The sequence below is a fragment of the Culex pipiens genome, chromosome 2, assembly GCF_016801865.2.
Source record: "Culex pipiens pallens isolate TS chromosome 2, TS_CPP_V2, whole genome shotgun sequence".
NCBI classification, from domain to species: Eukaryota; Metazoa; Arthropoda; class Insecta; order Diptera; family Culicidae; genus Culex; species Culex pipiens.
In genome coordinates this window covers 116,593,196-116,619,112 of record NC_068938.1, presented here as the reverse complement: position 1 = coordinate 116,619,112, position 25,917 = coordinate 116,593,196, and the positions used below count along the sequence as shown (strand labels likewise).

The following is a 25,917-nucleotide window of genomic DNA, read 5'->3' as shown; positions in this document are numbered from 1 at the left end:
ATTTTTTTTTCTTTTGTGCGCTTCCAATCACGCGTCGCGATCTCGTCGCGAGTGTTGAAAAATGGGAAGACAAAATACGATCCGCATCGACTACGGTGCTCTACCAAACAAACCGGGAATGCAGAAAGTGCAGACTTTCTGCGCCGAAAAACTCGGACTGAAACGTGGTGAAGTGATCCGCATCCAGTCTAGCCGCGCTCTTGGGGTAACTTTCGTGACTGTTGTTGACCTCGACCTTGCTCTTAAGGTGTGCGAGGAACACAACAAAAAACACGAACTGACCGGAAGTGACAAGAAGCAGCACCCGGTTACCGTCACCATCGAAGACGGTACAGTGCTGGTGAAGCTGTACGACCTTTCGGAGGACGTCCCGAACACTGCCGTCGCAAAGTTCCTCGAACAGTACGGCGAAGTGCGTGACGTGTACGAAGAAACCCTCGACGAAGCCCAGGCATTCGCTGGGGCCTACACAGGTGTCCGCATCGCCAAGATGGTGGTGAAGCAGAACATCGGCTCTTGGGTCGTAATCAACTCCGAATTAACTAACCTTAGTTATTTCGGTCAGCGCCAAACATGTAAACACTGCCACGACTACCTCCATGTCGGAGTGGGCTGCGTGCAAAATAAAAAACTGCTGGTGCAGAAGACCTTCGCTGACGCTGTCAAGCAACCGGCGAAGCCGCAGCAACCAGCGCTGCCGCAGCAACCGATTCTGCCGCAGCAACCGATTCTGCCGCAGCAACCAGCGCTGCCACAGCAACCGCTGCTACCGCCCAACCCACAGCAACCGCTTAATCCTCAGCTCAAACCGAAACCAAACGGCGGAAAGTCGAAACCAAACGGCGGTAAGCCCAAGCCCAAACCAGCCGACGAGGGAAACGGCTCACCTTTTTTGATGCCCCCACCCCAGGACGTACAGCTTACCCCCGCTGGAGGTGCAGGATTTAAAAAATCTGGCCATGAAAAATCCGATAGCAATGACACCGACTCGTCGACCAGCAGCAGAAAACTTCGCCCAAAGGGTAAAAAACCCAAATACAGCGAAGACAACGACGACAACGACGAGGAAGATGAGGAAGAAGTACTGTAACCTTCGACTTCTCATCGTATAACCTTGCCTCGATAAATATAAACAACATTACCAACGCCACAAAGGTCGACGCCCTGCGAAGCTTCATCCGCACGCTAGAACTAGACATCGTTCGCGATCGCTCTAAAAGATCACATCGTTTACACGCACGTCGAAAAGAGTTTGGACGGCCGCCTCATTGCGCTGCGTGTCCAAAACACAACGCTCTGCAATGTTTACGCACCCTCGGGCACCGCACTCCGTGCTGAGCGAGAGCGCTTCTTCAACGGTACGCTCGCGTACTACCTTCGGTACAACACCGATCACATCGTCCTCGCAGGCGATTTCAACTGCGTGCTACGACCGTGCGATTCCACGAGCTCGAACCCGAGCGCTGCGCTACAGACGGCCGTCCAGCAAATACGACTGCACGATGTGTGGTTGAAACTACACCCCAATACACATGCACCTACGTACGTCGTACACAACGCCGAGTCCAGACTCGACCGCGTGTATGTGAGCGCGGGACTGTGCGATCAGCTGAGAACTGCGGCCACGCATGTGTGTTCATTCACTGATCACAAGGCGCTGACCGTACGAATCTGTCTCCCCCACCTCGGCGGCGAACGCGGCCGTGGGTTTTGGAGTTTGCGCCCCCACCTCCTGACCCAGGAAAATAAAGAAGAATTCGCCGTACGGTGGCAGTACTGAACGCGCCAGCGAAACCGGTACCGAACTGCGCTGGACTGGTGGATTTCGTTCGCGAAACCAAAAATAAAATCCTTTTTCAAGTGGAAGTCGAACGAGGTCTACCGTGTCCACCAAGCGCGGCACCAGCAACTTTACGCAGAATTACGTGAGGCGTACGACGCCTACTACCAGAATCCCGCCATCCTCACCACCATCCACCGCGTGAAGGCGCAGATGCTGACGTTGCAGCGCGAATTTTCACAAAATTTTGCGCGCGTCAACGAAACCCGCGTGGCTGGCGAGAGCCTATCCACGTTCCAGCTGGGAGAAAGACAAAGGAAAAAGACGACGATCACGCGCCTACAAAATGCGCGCAACGAAGTTCTGCAAACACAGCCCGAAATTGAGCAGCACGTGCTCCAGTACTTCACTGAGCTGTACGCCGCAGACCCTGCGAGAGCACCACAGATCGACGCCGGCCTCGGTTGCGAGAGAATTATCCCCGTCGACGACGACGCCAACACGAGTCTCATGGAAGAGATCACGCTCGAAGAGATTAAAACTGCCATCTTATCGTCGCCAAAAAAGAAAAGTCCTGGAGGAGATGGACTAACAGCTGAGTGGCTCAACTGGGCATTCGACGTCATCTACCGCGAACTGCACGCGGTTATGAATGAACTGCTGGTGGCGCCCGTACCAGCAGAATTCTCCGAAGGGACCATCGTGCTCGTAAAAAAGAGCGGCCGGAGCGCAGAGAACATCTCCTCGTATCGACCCATCAGTCTGTGCAATACAGACAGCCGAGTTTTCAGCCGTATCATGCGGTGTCGTTTGACCAGGGTGCTGCAACAACACGATGTGCTCACCGTCTCGCAGAAATGCGGAGAGCGTCGGAGCATCTTCCAAGCCACTCTCGCGCTGAAGGACCGAATCGCCAGTCTGCTGGCCCGAAAGGTAAAGGGTAAGTTGATATCTTTTGACCTCGATCATGCTTTCGATCGAGTATCACTGCCCTTCCTTTACCGCACGATGCTCTCTCTCGGGATTAATCCAAACTTCGTGTCTCTGCTGGAAAGACATTTCTCCCGAGCTGGATCCCGCATTCTGCTTAACGGCTTTTTGTCCCCACGGTTTGAAATAAAAAAATCTGTGCGCCAGGGTGATCCCCTGTCGATGGTGTTGTTTTCGCTATACATGCATCCCCTGCTGCTGGCGCTAGAGCGTATCTGTTTACACGATCTCGTTGTTGCGTACGCTGATGACATATCGGTGGTAGTCACAGCAACAGAGACGATCGAAGCAATTATTCAATTATTTGATCGATTTGAAATTGCCGCCGGCGCGCGCCCGAATCGCCAAAAAACTGTTGCGATCGACGTGGGGCACGTCGAAGGGAGACCGCTGGTCGTTCCCTGGTTGCAAACGGTCGAGAAGGTGAAAGTGCTTGGCATTTTCTTCACCAACTCGATACGCCTGATGATTAAGCTGAACTGGGATGCGCAGGTGACGAAAGTGGCGCAATTAATCTGGATGCACTCGATGCGCAGCCTGACACTCCAGCAGTAGGTGATTCTCCTGAACACCTTCATTACGTCCAAGGTGTGGTACTTGGCGTCTACTCTTCCACCGTACCAGGTGCACGTGGCGAAGCTAACAGCGACGATGGGGACGTACTTGTTTCGGGGCCTCCCGGCACGCATACCGATGCAGCAGCAGGCGCGACGCCGTGAGGACGGCGGGCTGAAGCTGCATTTACCGGCGATAAAATGCAAAGCACTTTGTATCAATCGCCACCTCCAAGAGATCGACTTCCTTCCCTACTACAAATCCTTCCTCGACCGAGCTATTCCTCCCCCGACAAGCCTTCCCTGCCTAAAACTCCTTTGCGAGCAAACGCCTTTGCTCCCCGCCTACATCCAAAACTTCCCCTCCAGCGATCGAATCCACCAGCACTTCCTTGATGGAACCGAGCGGCCCAGGGTTGAAACGAAGCAACCGAACCTCAACTGGAGGCGTCTGTGGAAAAACATCTCGTCTCGGAGACTAACTTCCGGCGAACGCAGCGCGCTGTATTTGCTGGTGAACGAGAAGACGGAGCACCGACGGCTGATGCACGTGATCCAGCGTGCAGACGGGCCGAACTGCCAGCACTGCGCGGCGAACGAGGAAACGCTGACGCATAAGTTCAGCGAATGCCCGCGTGTGGTACCGGCCTGGGCACACACACAGCGACGGCTGACGGTGATCGGCGGAGGAAGGCAACAGTTTTCCTTCGGCGAACTGTTCAGGCCAGTGCTGAATGGAATAGCGAACGAAAGAAGAGGCAGAATGCTAAAAGTATTCATCTCGTACATCGTCTTTGTTAACAGTAATTTAACAACTGCAATTGATGTAGCAGCCCTCGATTTCGAGCTAAGCCTGGTCGACTAAAATGGTGTAACCACTGTCGCGCCCGGAGGTCCCGGGGCCCCCCTGACCACAAGCTATACGAAAAGTGGAACAGGGAACACCCTCCGGCTCCTCCGGGGCGCCTGGTATAGACACCCCAACGAAGAATCCACGGAGGCGCTCGGGAGACTCGGAGCCCCCCTAACCACAAGTCTTACGAGGAGTGGATTAGGGACAACCCCCCGAGCTCCTGAGACCCCTGGACGAGGTCGCACAAGGGGTAAACCCCCATCCCCTCGGATGAACGCAAGGAACAGACCCAGGATATCCATCGTGGGAACAGTAACGGCCGAAACAACAGCGAGATTATCAGCACGAGACAGCTAGGTTTATCAAATATAGGTTATCAAATTCGCTTGTTTTTTTATACACGGAAAAATAAACTATATTTTATTATAAAAAAAAAATTAATTGAAATTTTTTAATGTAATATTTTGAAATGCATTCCTTTACTGTAATTATTTGAAAGAAATCTAAGCTTTAAAAAGCAAATGATTAACAGAAACAATGAAAATATGTTTTTTAAACGTTAAAAATGCAAATTGATGAAAGAGATTTAGATGATTGTTAGAACCGATTGCAAAGTATCCCAAAATTTAAATTGATGTTGATTTATTTTTGTCTTTACATCATTATCACCAATTTAGTTGCATATATTTTTAAATGTTGCTTCAAAAAATGCAAACTGGCTACCCTGTTGGAATTGAAGGGGAAACGATTGAAAAACCTAAAGGGTCTAGTTCATTAAATCGTCAGCTGTCACCGTGACAGGAGCTGTCGACATTGTTTACGAGTGGTTTTTGAAAAAGTCGTATGAATTAAATTTAAAAAATCTTGAGTTTGTTTTAAAAAGATCCTAAGCGCTAGTTGTAAACAAATCAATTTTTTGATCAGTTCTCGATCAATTTGCGAATTATAAATAAAAAATGCTTTGAACTGTCATCTGCACGTCTTTTAAATGCTCTTTACTGGAAAACAAACAAAATTTGGTTTGATTCAGAGAAAAAATAGGTGTCGGAGATCGTGATGGCTGTTACTACGTATTGCAAACTAATCAGAGAAATATACATAAGGAAAATATATTTTTTGTATGTTTTGACTGATTTTTGCATATCTATCAATACAGCAATTCCCCACGAAAACAGCATGGAAAAAAACAAAAGTGCTCGGATCGGGCTCAAAATTTTTCTGGGGGTTCCCTGGCCGAAATAATTAGACCCGTATTTTTTTGTTTGGCCATTAGGGTGACCTACGCCGTGTTAGGGTAGTCTAAAAAATGGCCATTTTCGTCGATTTTCGCAAAAACCACTTTTTTCGAAAAATCATAACTCCTCGCCATTTGAACCGATTTCAATTGTCTTATACGCAAATGAAAGGTGATAAGTTGGCCTTTCAAAGAAAAATAATAAGAAGTTTCAAAAATCTAGCCTAACATATGAAAAGGGCATATGAAACTTTAAAATGCCGTTTTGACGGTGTCTGGACCAAAGAGCCTATGTCTGGAAATATTTTTATCGGAATCCCCGGACATTTTTACATAACATACTAAAAAATGGGAGGAGTTCATTAACAGGATTCTGAGATATGATTTTTTGAAAATAAAATCCGTGTTTTTCGACGCGCCGCGCGCAAAAACCGGAGAAAGATAAAATTGGCAAAAAATCAACTTTTTTCACTAAAACTGCGATAACTTTAAAATTTCAGCGATGACCTATACATGTCTGGGTACCAAAAGTTGCGTCTTTTAATTACAAAAATTTTGGTACCCAAACATCTATAGGTCATCGCTGAAATTTTGAAATTATCGCAGTTTTAGTGAAAAAAGTTGATTTTTTGCCAAATTCGTCATTCTCCGGTTTTTGCGCGCGGCGCGTGAAAAAACACGGATTTTATTTTCAAAAAATCATATCTCGGAATCCTGTTAATGAACTCCTCCCATTTTTTAGTATGTTACATAAAAATGTCCGGGGAATCCGATAAAAATATTTCCAGACATAGGCTCTTTGGTCCAGACACCGTCAAAACGGCATTTTAAAGTTTCATACGCCCTTTTCATATGTTAGGCTAGATTTTTGAAACTTTTTATTATTTTTCTTTGAAAGGCCAACTTATCGCCTTTCATTTGCGTATAAGACAATTGAAATCGGTTAAAATGGCGAGGAGTTATGATTTTTCGAAAAAAGTGGTTTTTGCGAAAATTGACGAAAATGGCCATTTTTCAGACTACCCTAACACGGCGTAGGTCACCCTAATGGCCAAACAAAAAAATACGGGTCTAATTATTTCGGCCAGGGAACCCCCAGAAAAATTTTGAGCCCGATCCGAGCACTTTTGTTTTTTTCCATGCTGTTTTCGTGGGGAATTGCTGAATATATAATTTTTAAAAATAGAGGTATAACGTATTTTTTCTCAATTGGCAGCCTTGGCTTATAATAAATTACACTTTTAGATTTTACCGTGTCATGTTAGAATCATGTTAGAAACACAATTGAACCAGCTAGAAAAATAAAAATCTTCGAAAACAAATTAGCATAAGAAATTAATACGATGTTAACTTTATCAATTTTATGATTTCTAAATCAAATTTTCAAAACAACCTATTCCTCATGGGTTTCCTATGCAGATAGGGCCTTTTGAAAATTTAATAGAGATTTGAGACATATCTGATTACCGTAAATCTGGATGACTTTGATAGGTTTGAGATTTTTCCGCAAAATGAAGAGTACAAATTAAATGCGTACGGAATGGTATGGAATCATACTGACCGTGGTAGAGAAGTGCTCAAAGTACCTCATGAAGAACTTTTCAAGATTTTTTTTGAAAAGTTTGATAAGTTAGTTAGGCCGTTGCAAACATTTTTTGAAGTTTATGTCCCTCGGCTCTGAGCAAAGTCGCTTTAAAAGGCATTTTACAGGCGTACAGTTGCTTTCCAATCATTAGTTTTTAAAACATCGAGGTATTGACGGAATTTTTTTTTCGCAAAAAAAAACTTTTCGTGGGACTGTACATTGATATTTCATGAAAATTTAAAATGTTTTCAAAGGAGTTCAAACATGCTAAATATGATTATAAACGCGGGAAAATGCATTTTACCTGGTTTTCAGTTGATTAAACTATAATTTTCATGAAAATTTTGAAGTTTTTCGAAAAAATATTATTTTTGCCCCCTGATTACTGCCGTTCTACGCATAATTGTCCCATGTTCAAAAAAGTGCAACTGAGAAAAACGCGATTGAAATTTTTCGACCGATTTCTGTGTTTCTACGCATAATTGTCCCGTGGGTTCCTTTTCGCCCTATGTGTCCCTAATCACCCCAGTTAGCAGTTTATCACCTTTATTTGTGATTCTCTTGTTTTACAAAAGGTAAACAAGACATAATGTTTAGTAAAACTAATGATTCCGTGTAAGAAAATACTTGGTGGGACAATTATGCGTAGAAGTTTAACGATGGGACAAACAGACTTGGTGTTGTTTTTAATGAGTTTCCGAACAAAGTACCAGATTTTATGTGTTTTTCTTAAAGTACACATCAAACTAAACTTAAAAATGTCATAAAGTCAAAATCGACCAAAACTGACATGGGACAATTATGCGTAGAACGGCAGATTATTCAGGCCAACTTTGAAGGGGGGGTGGCGACATAAACTTTGAAAAATATTTGCAACGGCCTTAACTATAATTAAGAAAATGTTGATGAATAGCATTAATTTAATCTTCTCAAAGTGTCATGATTTTCTCAATGAACATGATTTTAAATCGTAAAACGGAATGCATTTTCGGATTCTTCGGACAATCTTCTACTAGGAAAAGGTAAAATAAGTTTGTAAATAACAAATATTATTAAATATTACTGGTTTTTGAAATATAATTCAAAAAACATCTCCTAATTTAAAGGCATTTTCATTAAAACAAAATTAACATAAAATGTAAAAACTTTTGCTTCGTTTTTTGAATTCAGTTAAACATGTAATATAAATCTATAACTTAATAAACAAAACTAGTTTCAACGAATTTCAGGCAAAGTTCTGAATTTTTAACAATGTTACCTAAAATTTATATGTATTATGTTAAAAAGCTTCTAAACATACTTAACTAAATATTGACATAAATGATTTTCTTAAAAATTATATCAGCAACCTAAGTGATGGTAAGTTCGAAGTAAAAATAATGTTTGAACACCTCAAATCTGATTTTAACAAGACAAACTATGACTATCAAAGGCACCCTGGTATTCAACCAAAGATTTTTTTCAAATATTACATTGTTTTTAAAAGTGCAACATGTAGTTAAACTTTTTGTCAAGCAACTGTAAAGTTTAACATGACAGATGAGAAAGTTTCACACCAAGGTACAAGCTATAATCTCCCTTTAAAATTTATTCATTGTTTAATCATATTTGAACTTAAGCTCTGCGTAAATTTTAGAACCTTTTTTCATTGTAACTTGTTGTGTATCTCTGTCGTTAATTTAATTTTAAGTTAAGGTGTTTTTATTGCGACTCATAACGGGTTGTGTTTTATGTTCTAATGCTTGAACAATTAGGTCGTAAAAATACGCAAATTGTAAATAGGACAGAGACCTGCTAAAGATGCGTCAGTTTCCATTCAATATAATTAAAAAACGTTTTCAAATTCAAATTCATTGTTTTATCATAATTATTTAATTTCTGAAATAAATATTTTCCAAATTATAATCGTGGATAGGCCCTTTGGTTTATCAAACCGACTTTTTTGTATGTGTGCGTGTTGCCGCCGCACGCCGAAATTCGAGTTGTCCAAATTTCAACCAATCAGAGTGTGGGTCCAAAATAGGTTCAGCGATGTCTCCAAAATACATTCAATAAGTCCAAAAAGCATCCAAAAAATGTTTTACTTGAAATGCTTATTACAATCAAATGGTTAAATTAATTTCAATTTTCAATAGTACACTTTGTTAAGCACAAATTAAGGCACAAAACAATCCTGAAACGAGCCAAATTAGTCAGACCGTTCCTGAGAACCATGCGAAATGTGTTGACGCTTTGCATAGTAGGTCCAAAATAGGGCCATATACCTAGTACTAAATAAAAGCTTCACGACAATAAAACGGCAGTTTTAAATTTTCGTGCCGGAAAGTTTTCGTTTTCTTCGATTTATTTACCTTCAAAGATCGTTAGCTTGTTGCGAATCGAACGGTGTGTTGGTTTGAAGTGGTTATTGTTATCAGTTACAAAAGTGTTTATCCGGATTCGAAGGTATTGATCGATCACCGTGTGAATGATGATCTCAGAGCAAGTTTGATGTTCGGACAAATCAAAAAAGCTGTTGCTTGCGTAGTCGATCTTGTTGCCAGTTGGTGATAAAGTTGTTCCATGTTCACGTTACTTTGGCCTTGTGTTTCATCCTGTTTTTTTTTTGTTATTATTAGTAAAGTAAACATGTTTAGCATTAAAATCATGAACTTACCTTAAAAATACTCTCCACAATTTGACAAATTCTTATAATTGAATGTAGCATTTGGTTGTCGCAGGAGCACGTTGGACAGGTAACCTTTTTCTTTAATTTCGTTTTGATTGACAACGCTTGCTTATAAATCAAAGTGAGTGTTAGGTTTTCTGGAGGCGCCAGATGTTCGCCTTCTTCGATGTTTTCCGGTTGCTGTGCCGATTCAGGAACATGTTGAGCTGACAGATTAAGTGTTTCGCTGAAATCGGTGCAGTTGGCCTTTGTTGAACAAATTATCTGGTTGTTTTTTTTTATCAATCGTTTGTAGATGGCTTCTAGTTGTTTTGTGTTAGGGTTGTTGTTGCAGCCGGACTTTGATCTGATCGACCCGAAAAATATTTCAAGGTGATCTTGACTGAATCGATAAGCGTAAATCTCAACCAATTCATTTATTTGTTCACAATACAAATGAAACATTTCCGTGAATGATTGAATGGCAACTAAAAAGCCCACAAAACCAACTTTGTTTTTCGATTTCACTACCTTCGTACCGTCGTCAAATTCCAGATTTTTGATGCATTTTTCAGCATACTAAAAAAACTCTCGGTACTGGTAGAAATTGCTTGCTGAAAGCGGCCGTTTAAAGCCTGTGGCGTTCCCGAGCATGGGTAAATAACAAGGGAAATGCAAAATAATACCATTCAATGGTATCAATACCAAATTATGGTTTTCACGAGCCCTTGAAAAAATGTCTAAAGTGTAAGTTAATATCAATCTGTGGTATTATACCAAATTTTGGTATTGTTTCGTTATTGAGCAAATTTTAAGAAAATGTCGAATTTTGACATACTGTTACTTTCTTACATACTTTAAAACGCAAATCTACTCCAAATTAAAGCCAACTATTTTATTTTGGTCTAAAAAAGTCATTTGATGATCTTTATAAATTAGGGAATACCATACATTGGTATTGTAAAGGTATTTTAAATAAAAATATTATAAAATAAAGGTGATTCATAAAAAAAAATCTATTTTAAATGATGATTAACATTCTTAAAAGTATGCTGATACATTTGAAATTGAAAAGAAAAATATTTATATAATTCGACGATTAACTTTACGACAACAATAGGTTCAACGTGAAAAATTTAAAATTTTAGAATGGATTTTACTTAACATTGTGTGCCTTTTTCGTCATAATCGATAATCTCAAAATAAATATGTCAATCTTTGTTAATTTGATAAAATAACTCTTTCAATACCAAAATGTTGGTATGCATGTGGTATTCGAACTTCGTTCTAAAATCCTTTTAATATTGGATTTGTGATGAATCCTATTCAGTTGAAATCATGCATCCTCGAAAATCCCACGAAAAATGCCACGCTGCCTGGGCTATAGCCTAGCTAGTTCTGGTTTAGTTTGTTTCTCTTTCTTGGAATTTCCTGATATTTTTGCCTGCAGCTAGAACATGTTGATGCAGCAGCAGCTCGTTTTCAACAAGCGTTGTTAGCTCAGTTGGTAAACGGGTAGCTAAAATGGTGTCTGCACTTTACCTGTCATGAGTTCGATTCCAGTATTCCTCTAGTTTTATTTACCTGTTATTTTTTTTGGCTCTCCAAGCAAGACTTCGTTTTCCTGCTTGTTCGAAGGATTTAAATATAGCATCAAAATTCTACCCATTTCTCATTGCAATCCCATTAGCCAAATTGAATTCCCGCTGTAATCTTATAGAGAATTCGCATTGTTTTTGTCCAATGAGATTTTTATTTACCCGGAAAGTTGTTATTGTCTGGTATTCATTTGCCCTTGGAATGGCACGTTTTGGTATTGCTTTGGTCTTCCCCATACAGTTTTTTGGTATGATTTCATGGTATTATACCATCTATTACTGGGCAACCAAGGGAACATTTAGGTATTTGTTATTATGCCAAGTAATACCATAATATGGTATTCCCGTGTTATTTACCCCTGCTCGGGTTGGGTGACATGGAGTTAAAAATATCAAATAAATTGGTAAAAATTCGAAGCAGTTCAATCGTTGCGTCACAGCTGAGAAACTCATCTTTGAAAACCTTCAAAACTTCCAGTGCGTGTGCACACCCGTTGCTGATCGTTTGTATGGCGTATATCGTTTTCATCTTGTTGTTGCTGAAGTGTATATGATTGTTACTCAGTTTGTTGCCAAGTTTCGCACCGTTCTCAATCTGGAATTCGTTCAGCTTCTCTAAAAACTCCCACTTGGCCTCGCCACGTGGGGTTTTTATCACCTTCCGGCCATAGCACGTGTTGCGCACGAGTTTCAACATGTGCATCACATCTAACAGCACGTGCACGCTGTGCTCGCTGCATGGATGCTCGAACTTGATCACAAGCGGTTTTTCGAAATCGATCTTCAAGTTGCAGCCCAACAAGTGAGCCATGCTGAGGTTTGCCTGTGTGCCGTCGAAAACTAAGGCTCTAATCGTCACACCAGCATCGTGTAACGCAATCAGCATTGTGTTGACCAGGTCCATTTTAGCTTCAGCTGATATTCCGTTGATCAGAAAATATCCGACGGGCACTTGCTGGGTTGGACCTGCAGGCTGGCCGACGATGCCGTAATGCTGCGGCACTCGCTGGATTGGACCTGCAGGCTGGCCGACGACGCCGTAATGCTGCGGCACTTGCTGGATTGGACCTGCAGGCTGGCCGACGACGGCGGGTTGAAGCACGCGATGCTGGATGGGTTGAGAATGGGGGTTCATCTGAGTCGTCACTTGGCCTGGACGTGGCAAGACGACCACGGTCGATGGAAATACAGCGGGTTGAGTGTAGATGTTTATAGCTTGTCGTTGCTGTGGCGCTACCTGTCGGGAACCTACAGGTAGACCGACTACGACCGGCTGAGATACGCGATGCTGATCGGGATAATGATGAATTATGTTCATGTGAAGCGCTACCTGCCCTTGGCCCATAGGTAGGCCAACAGCTACCAGCTGAGGAACGCGTAGCTGATTGGGTTGAGATCGGATGTTCATTCACCAGACCTGCCCCTCTAGGTAGGCCGAAAACGGATTGGTGGGTTGGCTGCATAGATGCTTGGCCATAACTTTGTCCATTTAGATTGTCGGATACCGTTAGAAAGGCGCTATAAATACAAAATGTGATCTACTAGAAAATGTGTCATGCAATTTTCTACAAAGCTTGTCATCTCCCATTTCCGGGGAAAGTGCGAGCATGAGACAATATGAAGGACTATTGAATAGCAGGAGTACCATTTCCTGCACAGATGCAAAAGAACACAGGAAACAATAAAAATGGGTCGAATTCCAACAGAATCCCAGATAATCAACCAGCCCTCCCAAGACAAGGATAAATTCAACCTACACAGAAATAAAAGAGGGGACTTTAGCGTACTTACATCTATATTGGCGAACTAAACCTAGTTAGCGTCCTTAAAACTAGAGTTGCGGGTGTAAACCTGTGTGTGTGTGTGACCCCCGTGTATCCCTCGACGATCTGGAACAACGTTGCTGCCCGGGCAGAACCCAGCTTGGTCACCGGCGAGAACGCCGGCCATCCGGTGCATTAGCCCCGCCGTCCAGTCGGCAGGAATGCACAGCAGCGCACTGCTCCACACCACGGCTCCAGCCATGATGGAATTCAGATTGTGAAACAGGAAATGAAGGCCTGCACAATGGCAGACAGAACAATTAGAACACATTCGACGAACAAAAGCACATTTTGGGACTTATTTTAGAGACGGTTTCACAGCTGAATCTTACCGATCTCAAGTTATCCAACTACTCCAGCATGGCCATGCTTTCCATGCTGATAGTAGACGCCACCTCACTAGACACGGAAAACGGTACAAAAACACCAATTAGCACAAATTAAAGACACGAGGGAGGGTCGTCACTCTACCTCTCCACCGCGACCAATTTTCGGTACCGCGGCACCTCGCACTCCAGTGCGGTTAATTTTCCACGCCGATATCCTTATCCTAGGCGAAACAACAAAAATTACAAATCTGTCTCAAAACCACAAAATCCGCGAAATTATACTGGTGAGACGGTTTTCACCACAAGAAAACACAATAAGCGAAACTTCTGCTGGCCAATCGTCTGGCGGAACACTTGACGGGTCGACGATCGAGGCGGTCTCTTTGATGCTGAACCAGTGACTGATGATGATCTGCGGGCGACGATCGGCTATATTGGTTGGCCGATCGCGCCGCGTGTTATCTCTCACGGCTCTGGTTGACGTCGGCCGATAAGAGATTGGAGAGTGAGTACCGGGGCGTTGCTAGGGTGGCTCAAACTGCTCGGCTTGATTTCCCCCTCGGGAAATTGGTTTGGTGCTGGCATGGATTATGCTGATCCGGTATGTAAATGTGGTTTTACATGAGACATGATTACAGGTCTGTGCTAAATGTGCTCACGTGCTAGGGTAATCAATCAATGATCGGCCTTCGATTTTTAAATTGCCCAATATCATGTGCATGTGTTCCAAATGTGCGTGCAGTTCGCTGGAGATTACGCGCTCGCGAGAGTAAACGCGCAATCAGCATCGATCGGCTGCTGGGAAGCCGCGATCGATGATGATGATGATGGTTCTTGGCTTATTGTTTGTGTTGTAAGTGTAGTGGTTTTATAAAAACACTACACTTAGTAGTGGTTTTATAAAAAATCTAGAAGACAAAAGATCAAATTTTGCCCTGATCGGGATGGCTTAGGGCATTCTTCTTATTATTCGCAGAATTCTACTGTTGCGATGGTAAACTGCAGCAGGCAGGTTACAAGCTTTCGGATCGGAACGGCGTAAACGGTACAGCATTCTTAGAAAGCAAATTACGCTGGCCAACTTTATAAATGAACGCTTGGTCAAAATGTTTTGAGCAAACATTTTCCAGGCGGAAATCGATCTTGCTCGCATCCAAATCGACGCTTTCGGCTGTTGAAATCGCCCTAACCCACTCCAGTTGCCGGTCCTCATCGGTAGGAAACTTATGTTTAGAAATTCCTTCCGGAAGGTGGTGGAAGTCGGTTTGGCAAGACGGCACATAGCACTTCATTTTGATAAATTTGATTTTAAACGGGTTAAAATCGCTCAGAACAAGATTCGTAACAGTCACACCGAAGGCAAATTAAATGTTGTTTGTTTTGATTTTTCTTTTGTTGTTGTATTCATGCTCGTGCGACAGCAGTTATCCTAACCACCAAGATGGCTGCCGCCCAGCTAGCCCCTGGTAAATAACAAGGGTAATGCGTAATAATACCTTTCTCTGGTATCAATACCAAATTTTGGTATTCCTGGACCCTTTAAAAATTGTCTTAAGGATTATGCAAGAGCAAAATGTGGTATCATACCAATTTAAGGTATTGTTTTGATATTGCAAAATTGCAGAATTTGTCAATGGTCGAACACCACATTTTGGTATTCTTTTGGAATTTCAGTATTTTATCAAATTCTTCTGAAACTATGGGAAAATTTTGACCAATTTTGACAAAATAATTAATTTTGCGCTAAAATGATGTCTCAAAGCGAAGGCTTTCATTGAAAACCGGAAATTTCAAACTTGGAATATCATGGTTTGGTATTGTTGTGGTCTTCCACATACAAGACTTTGGTATGATTTTATCAGAGAGAAGGGAAATGAGAGGGGTACACTGGCAATTAATTTTTGACCCCGTAACGCGGTACACGCGGTACATGCACATCGCAGCAGCCAGCAAAAATAAAAATGGGTTGAGCATTTTATGTTCAGTGGAGTCTAGGCGTTACGTTTTTTATGACATTTCTAAATGTCAAAAATTTTCTCTGTTTGGAAAAAATAAATGTCTAAACAGTTGATAGTAAGACACACGCCACAGAGAGAGTATTTGCACGTTGTGGCGGCCAGTTTCTGTCTCAGGTAGTCCGGTTATTTAGTTGGCGACAGGGATGGTATTTTCTCGTTTCCTCGCCGATGGCGAGGGCTTTTAAATATCGTCCCTCGCTCAAATCATCAAATTTTCGGCGCTCTCCCAAAACTGCATCAAGAGAGCGAAGCGAAAACGACGCCGATGAAATAGCGAGCAACGAACAAACCGATGCGTAAGACGGAAAAAAATCTCTCACACGGCCAGTCCCCTCACTCAAAAAGCAAGAGAAAGAGCAATCGTGAAATTCTCACGCCCGTAAGCCCTGTAGAAATGAGTTCATTTGTGTGCGTGAGCTCCAGTGTATGTATACAGCAATTTCGTGTGCGTGTCTCTCCGGTTGGAACGATACTTCCATCGGAGCCAGCGATACGGTATTTCTCATCGGTTCGTTGGGCTTTCGATATTCGCGATAGCAAGCCGACCATCACTCGGCTGCGAAAGAGAAGAGAAATTTTAAGAGACGAGGAACGTACCGAAATATGCATCAATGATAGTGCGATGGTGATGGTTTACCTACCCTGGTTGGCGAATGCCGCGCCTTTAACTGACCATATAGGAAAGCTTATTTTTCTCGGCTGCGTCCAGTGAGAATTGTTGTATTCCGAACTTTGTTGATCGGTTGACTCAGCATCCGGGCGAACCGAGAGTGGACCTGTTTCCCAGGTAGGGAAAATATTCACGATGTCCAGTAAGACCGAACCGAAGCGGAGCGAAAATTCTTTTTTTTTTAATCTCATCAAGAACGGCCTGTAGTAGTGCTGACGCTGACAGTTCAATCCTTCGACCATCCGCTTACCGGCAATCCCAGAAATCCTCTTTCGTTCTGTTGTTTCGGGCTCTTATAGAACTACGTTCCACACACCTCTTAACTCTAACGTATGTACACACTTTCCCCCAGCGAAGAACTCTACAGCTGAAGCCACCCACCTTTGGAACCAATCAAGGAAATGTATTCGGAGGTGATCATAAACACCACGACTCTACACGGCCTGTGCTCCAACCGACAGGTTCTCGTAATTTTATTTATTAGAATATTTAGTCGCGTAAATACAACGGATTGATGCTTCCCGGGGATTCTTCATCTCCAGAAACTTTTACATCTCAAGCAGCAGAAAATTGACTATCACGTAAACTCTTTTGATGGTGATTCCATTGTTTTATTTTGTATTTTAAAGTCAACAATTAAATTGAAAATTTCAATTAGTACGTAATCATCGAGTATCGTGTTATTTATTTCTCCAAAAATTTGGTTCATCCGGATGACCCTCGCCGCCCGGCAGATTTGCGGCGACAATTCGACCGGAAATGATAAGAATCGTCAGTGATGGCGTTGGAAAGGTAGCACAAGCTGTATCTTTTGGACTTTCCGTAAAGATGATCTTTTTCACCGTGTCGTATCTGTCTCGCGACGTGTTGCAACGCAAGGCGACCTGGAACAAACGTTTAAGTTAGCTTATTTATTTTGTTGTTTAATATGCTTTTCCCTACCAGGCCCCTCGATGACGATTTTTCTGCTACTGATTGTCACTGCCAATGATTGTATGCAAAAATCACTTCCCAATGCATAATTTGGTAATTCCCACGAAAACGGGAGCTTGGAATGCAAAACAATGCTCTTGTTTTTTTATCCAATCTGTCAAACGGTCAAACTTGAAAAAATGGGCGGTTTGCTGTGATGAAAAAAAACTTTCGTAACGGGTATCCATAACGCCAAAAAAATCATAACGCATCGAAGGCGTTACGGTTGTACCTTTGGTTGGTACCATGGATTAAATGGAAATTTGTTCCGAGTCCGCGCTCTATTTTCAAGACTCTTTGATTTTATGGTATTTTACCATCTATTACTGGGCAACCAAGTGCACATTTTGGTCCCTGTTATTTGCCCAAGCAATACCGAAATTTGGTATTCCCGTGTTATTTACCCCTGCTCGGGTGTAGATATTGGCGTAGACGAAGTGGCCTAGCAGGTGTTGGCGTAAAGTATGAACAGTAACGGACCTAAATTACTGCCTTGAGGAACGCCAGAGAGACTTATGAACATGTCTGACTCAGAGTTCCCAATCTTGACTAGCAGAATCCGGTTGGTGAGGTAAGACTTCAGCCAACGAACGAGACCGGCGGAGACTCCGAGTCTTTCCAGTCGTTTTAGCAAAACTCCGTGGTCAACCCGATCGAACGCCGCCTTCAAGTCTGTGTACACTGCGTCGACTTGAGCTCCAGCATCCATTTCCTGAAGACAATGTGACACGAATTGAGCAAGATTCGTGACAACAGAGCGTTTAGGGTAGAAGCCATGCTGATCCGTGGAAATGTAGTTTTTGCAAGAGTCAAACAGAACATTATTGACAAGAATTTCGAAAACCTTCGAACAAGCCGAGAGAGAGGTGATTCCACGGTAATTTTTGACGCTGCTTTTGTCACCTTTCTTGTGCACCGGAACTACAACATTCGGTGATCACACCGGCACCGGATAAACTCAAGAGACCTTTATCAGTTGTCTAAAATAACTCGCAAATCGGTAAGCTGAAACTAGAAATAACAAGAGAGCATTTTGTTGATTTACCCGGATCGACAAAAAATCCGATTTGAATGTTTTGTATTGCAAAGGGGTGAAAATATTGACAAAAGGGAATGTCGCCAAAAAAGTTACGCCTGAAGTCTTCATTGAACAAAAAATTGTCACGCTAGACTGCTGAGATTATGCTGAAGGACACACACACACACACACACACACACACACACACACACACACACACACACACACACACACACACACACACACACACACACACACACACACACACACACACACACACGAGAATAATTGTTCTTCTTGCCCCATATGGTCATCTTGTCCCACTTTCACATACACAGCAAAAAATCCGACGATAAAATCGCATGCAAAAGCATGCACATCACCTTCGTCAAAAAAGACACTTAATATTACACAATGCATGTACAATTTTTGTAAACACAAAAAAACTGCGACCGACGGGATTCAAACCCAGCACCAATAGTACGGACTGGAGCCTTAGCCCGCTCGGCCATCAGGCCGATGAAGAATCGAAAGTATAAACGCATATATGAGCTTGATATTTCGGTCAAGTAGGTTTCCCATATTGATGGGTTACATATTTCAAGGTGTAATATTACACAGAATTTCAGAAAATAGTGCAAAATTTATGTTTCACCCAGGCCTTTTCACGCAGCTGGATTACTAATATTTTTTGCTGTGTACTCCATCAAATGAGAAAAGTACAAAAACACACTCGAAATCGGTGCGCTAATTTTATTGCCTCGACGATTCCTTGCCGGCAATGTTTCGTAAGGTAGACATTTGAAATCATTCAAATTTGACTCACCATAAAAGGAACTCTAGAAGTCGGAGTTTTATCTTCAGCAGGCAAATGAGCACTCACGTGAGCGATTGTCAGCGATTGTCCACGAACCATACAAAAAATATTTGTTTTATATGAAAATGTTCCATGAGGGGGTGGTCTGAGATTTCAAAAAAGTGTCCACGTGGTTTATTTGCCTTATTATTATTACCAACTTTTTCAATGCACATATTTCTGGTACTTTCAGGCATTTCTGATGACAGAGAAGGCTTACTGGATATAATTCAGCGTAACAAGTTGAACTATCAAAAGAGAGCCTATCAATGCATTAAATGTTTGGTTCAACTGTTTAGTCGAAGCCGAGTTGCTTTGAATATGCTGCGCAATACTATGCAACTGCGCCGACAATGGACACATGCAGTGGAATGGCTACAAGATGAGTTGGATAGACACCGAGGATCGGGAGGACAGTACAACTATAACTCTTGGTCTCCTCCTGCGCAAAGCAATGATAGCACCAATAGCTTTGTATTAGAAAGATCACAATCTGCCAAAAATATTCTGCAAATGGCTTTTGAAATATGTCCAGAAGAGGTAAGTTATGGTATCTTATAAGGCACTTATTCACTCATAAAGTCAAGGTTGATACATGATAGGTTAGGGTGACAAGAAAAAAATGCAAATTTTGGAAAATCTTACGAGATACCCCCTGGCTCGATTCTTTAGGTAATAATTGACGGACTTTTGTCCGGAGTGCACAGCGGATTACCGCGACATGACGAGAAACGGCGAAAGGAAAAACACTCGCGTTTAACTTTTACAAAAGAACGTTTTATTCAGCGTAAAAATATCGAACCGCACGCGACAAAGTTTTGGGCGGGAATGAGAACGTGTAAACGCCGAGGCAACTCAACAGAAGGTTCGTGCAGAAACGGCAGGCCAAGGAGGAGGCATAAAGGTGAACACTGTTCCTTTCAACACTCCCCCTCAGTGTGATCCTTCTCACTGATGCTGCTCGAGCCCGAGTAGTTAGCAGAACTCCCGGTGCTTCTTTGGCCCCAACGGTTTTGTCAACACGTCAGCAGTCATCTGGTCGGTTGGGCAATACTCCAGCTTGATCTCCTTCCTCAGGCACAACTCGTGGATGTACTTCTTGTAACCTTTTGAAAATCGGTTGCAATAAAATCATACTCCAACCACACCAAACCAGCATGATAAAAGGAAGATTGGAAAATATTGTCAGTAAATGTTTAAATGTGCAGTATTTGTTGTTCTGTGTTTACACTTTGAACATATAATATTTCATGTTTATTGAGCGTCCAGGTTGGTGTCTTTCAGATTTAGGAGTTTTGTTATTTATTACATTATTTATTTATCTATTTGTTATCTGTTATTTATTACCTATTTGTTACTTTATGTTAGCATGCAATTAAATAATTTAAATAGTCGATATTAGGGAAAAAGGCCTTTTGAATCTGAGACACCAACCCATATGAATTTTGTTATCCCCACCCCTGCGAACACCATCATCACCCCGTACGTCAGTGTCATCGAGCTGTCACCGATCCGTGTGGCAAAACAGGAAACAGTTCTGGAGGGAACAGCTAGGCGGCGCATAAATACGGGCGCAGACGATGGTGTCGGCCTCTTTTGCTTTTTCGGTCCGGAGTGGTGAAGGCCAGTGATCGCCCCGCTTGATCGTCCGTCACCACACGACACGGGAAGAAAGTTCGCGAGTGTAATTGAAAAATCCTAATTTAAATTACACGTTAAAAATTGGTTACGAAACAGTGAAGTCACTCTGTGGTGAAGTGCCACAAACAAATTAAAACCAATAAGCAGGGTTACCACATTTAATTCTGTATTTTTGAGGGTCAACAATCTGTATATCTGTATAAGGGGACGAAAATCTGTATTTGGAATCTGTATTGACATTTTCAAACAATTTTTGAAAAATAAACATATGTTTATTTTTCAAAAATTGTTATTGATTCTTGCACTGTAACTTGGATTTAGCCCCCACTTTTTTCTCGCACTTTTGACGACAAGAGTTTGAAAAGCTACCCAAGTAACCATCCAGCACTAAAACAAATCACTGTCCAGCACCAAAAGCGCTTTTGCAGCCGATTTGCAGCTAAGTTTGGACTTTATATTTCTGATTTCCAGCTGGGACCCTACTGTGGCTGTTCCACCCCTGCAAAATGTCAACAAAGTTGGGAGAGGCAAAAATATTGCTCTCTCACACTCTCTCTCAACTCTAATTTTAGTTTGTTTACCACTTTACCGACTCAGCTGTTCGAGCGGAGAAGCCAATTTATTTGATTGAATCTGCTTTGTTGGGGATGTGATGCCAGATATCAGAAGTGGTCTTCGATGTTAACTGATGGTTCCTGCGCCCGGGTCGTCACGCCTGTTTGGGAAATGTTCTACTTGAGTGTTTGAACAGCTACAATTGCCGTTGCATCCTCTAACCAAACACTCGAAATTTGTAAAAGATTTCTGCCCCACGATTTCAAGAGTACATATATTTCGTTGAGAGGAAATGAAAACTCAATTGGATTTGGGTTTGAAGACATTTTTTTTTATTACATATCACATTGCATCACATGGTTTATTCACGAACCTAAAAAACACTACATGATACTCGCTATTCGTACCTGCAACCGTGGCACTGCAATCGCGAAATGTCCGCCTAGATCGCTGTCCGCTGTCTTCTAAGTCCGAACGATTCCAATGGTTGGTGTTTCCTCGACACAAATGTCATGTTGGAATTCCATGACGTGGGTTTTGATTCCTGAAACATAATTGTTTGTTTATTAATGAGAAAAACTATTTATGTTTTGTAATACTTACGAAAATTGTAAAAAAAGGTGTTCAGTTGCAGCTTTTTCCAGTCCGGATCTTGCTTGCCATGTTGATTTTTCAACGAGTGAGCGAGAGCTGTGTTTTGCTTTGTTCTCCTTCTCGCTCACTCTCTCTCACACTCACTCAAAATGGCAGACGTGATGCCAGTATTTTTAGAAACATTATGACAGTGTTGCTAGTACCTGCACGAAATCAGCTGCAATTCAGCTATTGCTAGAGCAGTTGCTTTAGAGCTGATTTGCTCTCACATTAGCTGTTTTACAGCAGATTAGCTGTTGAATGCTGGTTTACAGCCTATTAATGATTTCTTTTAGTGCTGGATGGTTACTTGGGTAGGCAACCACGTTTTATTTATTTACAATTCCAGTCGCAGTTTCCACCGAACAGAACTTTTAGCACTTTGAAAGTGCGATTGACAGGTGAAATTGAACGAGCAACCTCGGCTCGTTTTGATCGTTTTTGCGGAAAATTTAAATATCCCAAGGCAATTTGACAAGTCGCAATAGTGCGATCGGTAGCAATAATTTAGTGCGAAGTCCAAGTTAGTGGGAATTGCGCAATATTCCTTATCGTTTTTTAATGCGTAAAAATGCCATACAATCAAAAATTTAATGTTTGGGCTCATTCAGCCATTTAAACAAAATTGAAAATTATTTAATTTTAATTAAACATTCGTTAAAATCTGTATACTGCCCATGTTCGCATAAATGTCCCATATGCAAAAACAGCAAGCTGAGAAAAACGCATTTGAAGTTTCTCCCATACATAAGGCAACGTGTTAAGTTTTCGCGAAAAAACTGGATTTCCTCCTGATTTCTAGAACAAAGTACTGGATGTTATAGGCTCTTTCGAAAGAACACACAATTTTGAACCAAACTGCATCATTAACTCGAAATCGATGAAAATGAAGTTTATGCGATCATGGGCAGTATATCTGTATGTTTTCCTTAAAATCTGTATTTCTGTATATACAGATTCTGTATGACCTAATCACCTCAAAAATCTGTAAAATACAGATAAATCTGTATTTGTGGCAACCCTGCCAATAAGCCTAAAGTAGTACGGATCGGAGTGTGACGGCACCACGGACGGTTAGAAGGACACCACAACACGTTAAAAATTCCTAACCGAGTTAGGTCCCTCCGGTCGCTTTCGTACAAATCCCAACGATAAAACGCATGCATGCAAGTAACGTACACAAATACACATTAAAACAAATCCCCCAGTCTTTCCCTTAATTTATTACCCCTAAAAGCTCTTAAAATTACTGAAAGTCTTAAAATCTAAATAAAAAGTTAAAATATGGTCTCAATCAAGCTGTGTTTGTCCTATTTATTTAAAATCCTAAATATTAGTCTTTGGTTGAAAATTAGTGTGGTTCACGTGAGTATGAAATGTTTGTCTTTGTGTAAGAAATCTCCGGGTAGATACGTGTGTCGCCCTATGGAGCAATCTTCCTAAGGGACTCTATGTGCTCGTCTCTTATATTTAACCCCAGAATAGTTAATTACTGTCATTCTGCTTCGTGTCGATGTGCTTGGATCGTCGGCTCGTTCGTTCGGAACGCACAAACGCCAAGCAGCCTTGGTTGTCTTCGTTGATGACCGTCGGATTGTCTTGTTGCTCTCCGAAGTCACGGAGAAGTTGTCTGAGCCACACCGCTTCTTGGCACGACTCGCAGAGGGCGACATACTCACTCTCCATCGATGAAAGCGTCACGCAAGGTTGGCGACGGCTCGCCCACGTGATGCTTCCTCCTCCGTACTGGAACAACATCCCGGACGTCGATCGACGGCTCTCGGCGTCTCCGGCCCAGTCTGCGTCAGAGAAACCGACAAGGTCCTGGTTCTTGTCCCTGCCGAGTTGTAGTCGATAGTCCTGAGTACCTTGCAAATATCGTAGCACTCGCTTCGCGGCAGTCCAGTCGCACTCGCGGGGTGCGCTGAATCGCCGGCCGAGAATCGCCGCCGCAGCAGCAATATCCGGTCTGGCAACAATGGCCAAGTAGAGCAGACCTCCGACGAGGCTACGATACTTCGTCGAATCCATGAATTCTTCTCCAGCTTCCTCCACCTTCAGGTAGGCCGGAACCATCGGCGTCTCGGCAGCCTTGCACTGTTCCATGCCGAATTCCTTGAGCAGCTTGTTGGTGTAGTTCTTCAGACTCAGCTTGTACACGTCGGCTTCGCGCTTTACCCCGACTCCAAGGAAATGACGAATCTCGCCGAGATCAGTCAGCTCGAACTCCGCTTTCAGTCCAGTACAAGTCTCCGCCATCTTCCGTTCGTCCGTCGAGGCGATCAAAAGATCATCGACGTACACCATCAGCAACACCTTGGCTTGTCCGCGATGGTTGACATACAAGCAGGGATCTGTTGCGGCCGCCTCGAAGCCAAGCTTCACGAGTACTCCATCAAGCGCTTGTTCCAGCAGCGAGCCGACTGCCGCAATCCGTAGATACTGCGTTGAAGCCGGCACACGAGCTGCTCCTTCCCGGGTTCTTGGTTCCGGTGGTTGGCGCATGTACACTTCTTCTTCGAGCGACTCATAAAGATAGGCGGTCTTTATGTCCAGATGTCGCACGGTCATTCCATGCTTCAGCGCCACCGTGAGGAACGTTCGGTAGGTTGCTTGACGTGTGACAGGTGCGAACACGTCCTCCACGTCCACTCCAGATTGCTGCGCATAGCCCTGCGCGACAAGTCTGGCTTTGAGCTTCACGATCTGGTTGTTCTCGTCTCGCTTCACTTTGTAGATCCACTTCGACCCGATCGCTTTCCGTCCTTCCGGTAGCTGAACCAGCTTCCACGTTCCGTTTTGCTGGTGCGACTCAAGTTCGTCCAGCATCGCCGTCCGCCAAACGGGCTCCTTCAGCGCTTCCTTGTGATCGACGGGTTCCTCCACAGCGCACGCCGCGATCCCGACTGCGTTTTCCAGCTCGAAGTCGTCCAGGTAACGCGGCCGAGTACCAAGTTTCGATCTTGTCGACCGACGAGGGCTTGCGTTTGGGGTGCTTTCTGCCTCTTGGAACTCTTCGTCGTCACTTTCGCTGATCTGGCCGCCAGCGACATCGTCACCAGCCGTGTCCTCTTCGACGGTGTCCTCCTCTTTGAGCTCCTCCTTCTTGACGACGAACGGCTTCAGTTGAATCTCCTCATCTGGGTTGTCCGTTGACCACTCCATCGTTGACGTGCCGTTGCCCAGCTCGAGGAATCTGGCATCACGGCTAACGGTGATCTTGTCCGTCTCCACGTCGACGAAACGATACGTTTTTTGCTCGAATGCGTACCCGACGAACACCAGCTTTCTTGCCTTACTGTCCAGCTTGCCACGATTGACACCCGGGACATGAACGTACGCTTCGCTGCCGAACACCCGAAGATGTTTCAAGTCGGGCTTTCGTCCCCACCAGAGCTCATAAGGAGTGCCTTGGATCGATCTGGACGACGTTCTGTTCTGCAGGTACGCGGCCGTGATCATGGCCTCGCCCCAGAACCGCATGTCCAGCACTGCGTCGTTCAGCATGCAGGTGGCCATTTCCGTCAACGATCTTGTAACCACTCGTTACAAGTCCTTCATTCTTCAACATCAATAAACCAAAAATAAATGCGAACGTTCACGATTCTTAGCTATGGGGTTAGTAGGGAATTAGGGAGTAAATAAATAAATGTAATTTAGTTATTAGGGTTAGTAAAAAGGGGAAATTAATAAAAAAAAACACAACTTGTTAACACACTATAACAACACACAAACGGTGGGACAAACCAACAACCAGCGACAGTATTGTCTTCGTCTTAAAACATCGCAAAGGGGGTGGTAGACAACGCCCAAAAGTGATGGGTGTCACGTGACGTAATGTCGTATCACCGACCAAAAGGCTTGAAGGGACGAGAATTAGACCGCCAACGGTCACATTCTCCCAGGCAAGTGAGCGATCTATACCGTTATAAAAAGTAGAGCGAAGGACTAGAAGTGAAAGTGGTGGAAATTTGTGCGAGTGCACCTCCAGTCGTTCAGGTATGTTCTAAACCCCGTATTCGGCTATGCGGAAGGACGACTTAAGCTAAACTACCCTATCTAGTAGTACAGTCACCCCACATATTCGGAACACCCACAAATTCGGAACACTTTTGTGGAAATTTGTCAATAGGATGCAAAATGCAACTTTTCTGTCGACCC

At 43.2% G+C, this 25,917-nt stretch overlaps 1 protein-coding gene and 1 long non-coding RNA gene across 8 annotated transcripts in view; one reads left to right on the top strand and one right to left on the bottom strand.

Moving 5' to 3' along the window:
- The window catches only part of LOC120424064 (probable ubiquitin carboxyl-terminal hydrolase FAF), a 406,051-nt gene that overhangs the window by 354,824 nt on the left and 25,310 nt on the right, over window positions 1–25,917 (top strand). For 6 of the 7 annotated variants that reach the window (XM_039588085.2, XM_039588080.2, XM_039588081.2 and 3 more), the window contains one exon: window positions 19,121–19,467. The exons of the other annotated variant lie outside the window; for it this stretch is intronic. In XM_039588085.2, coding sequence (XP_039444019.1) covers window positions 19,121–19,467 — 347 coding nt within the window. The remainder of the gene's footprint in view (window positions 1–19,120; window positions 19,468–25,917) is intronic. 7 annotated transcript variants of the gene reach the window in all.
- On the bottom strand, window positions 13,365–17,483 carry LOC128093068 (uncharacterized). Its single transcript, XR_008212204.1, has 3 exons — window positions 17,024–17,483; window positions 13,536–16,965; window positions 13,365–13,463 (listed from the first exon to the last, which is right to left on the bottom strand). It is a non-coding gene; the product is annotated as an uncharacterized LOC128093068 (long non-coding RNA).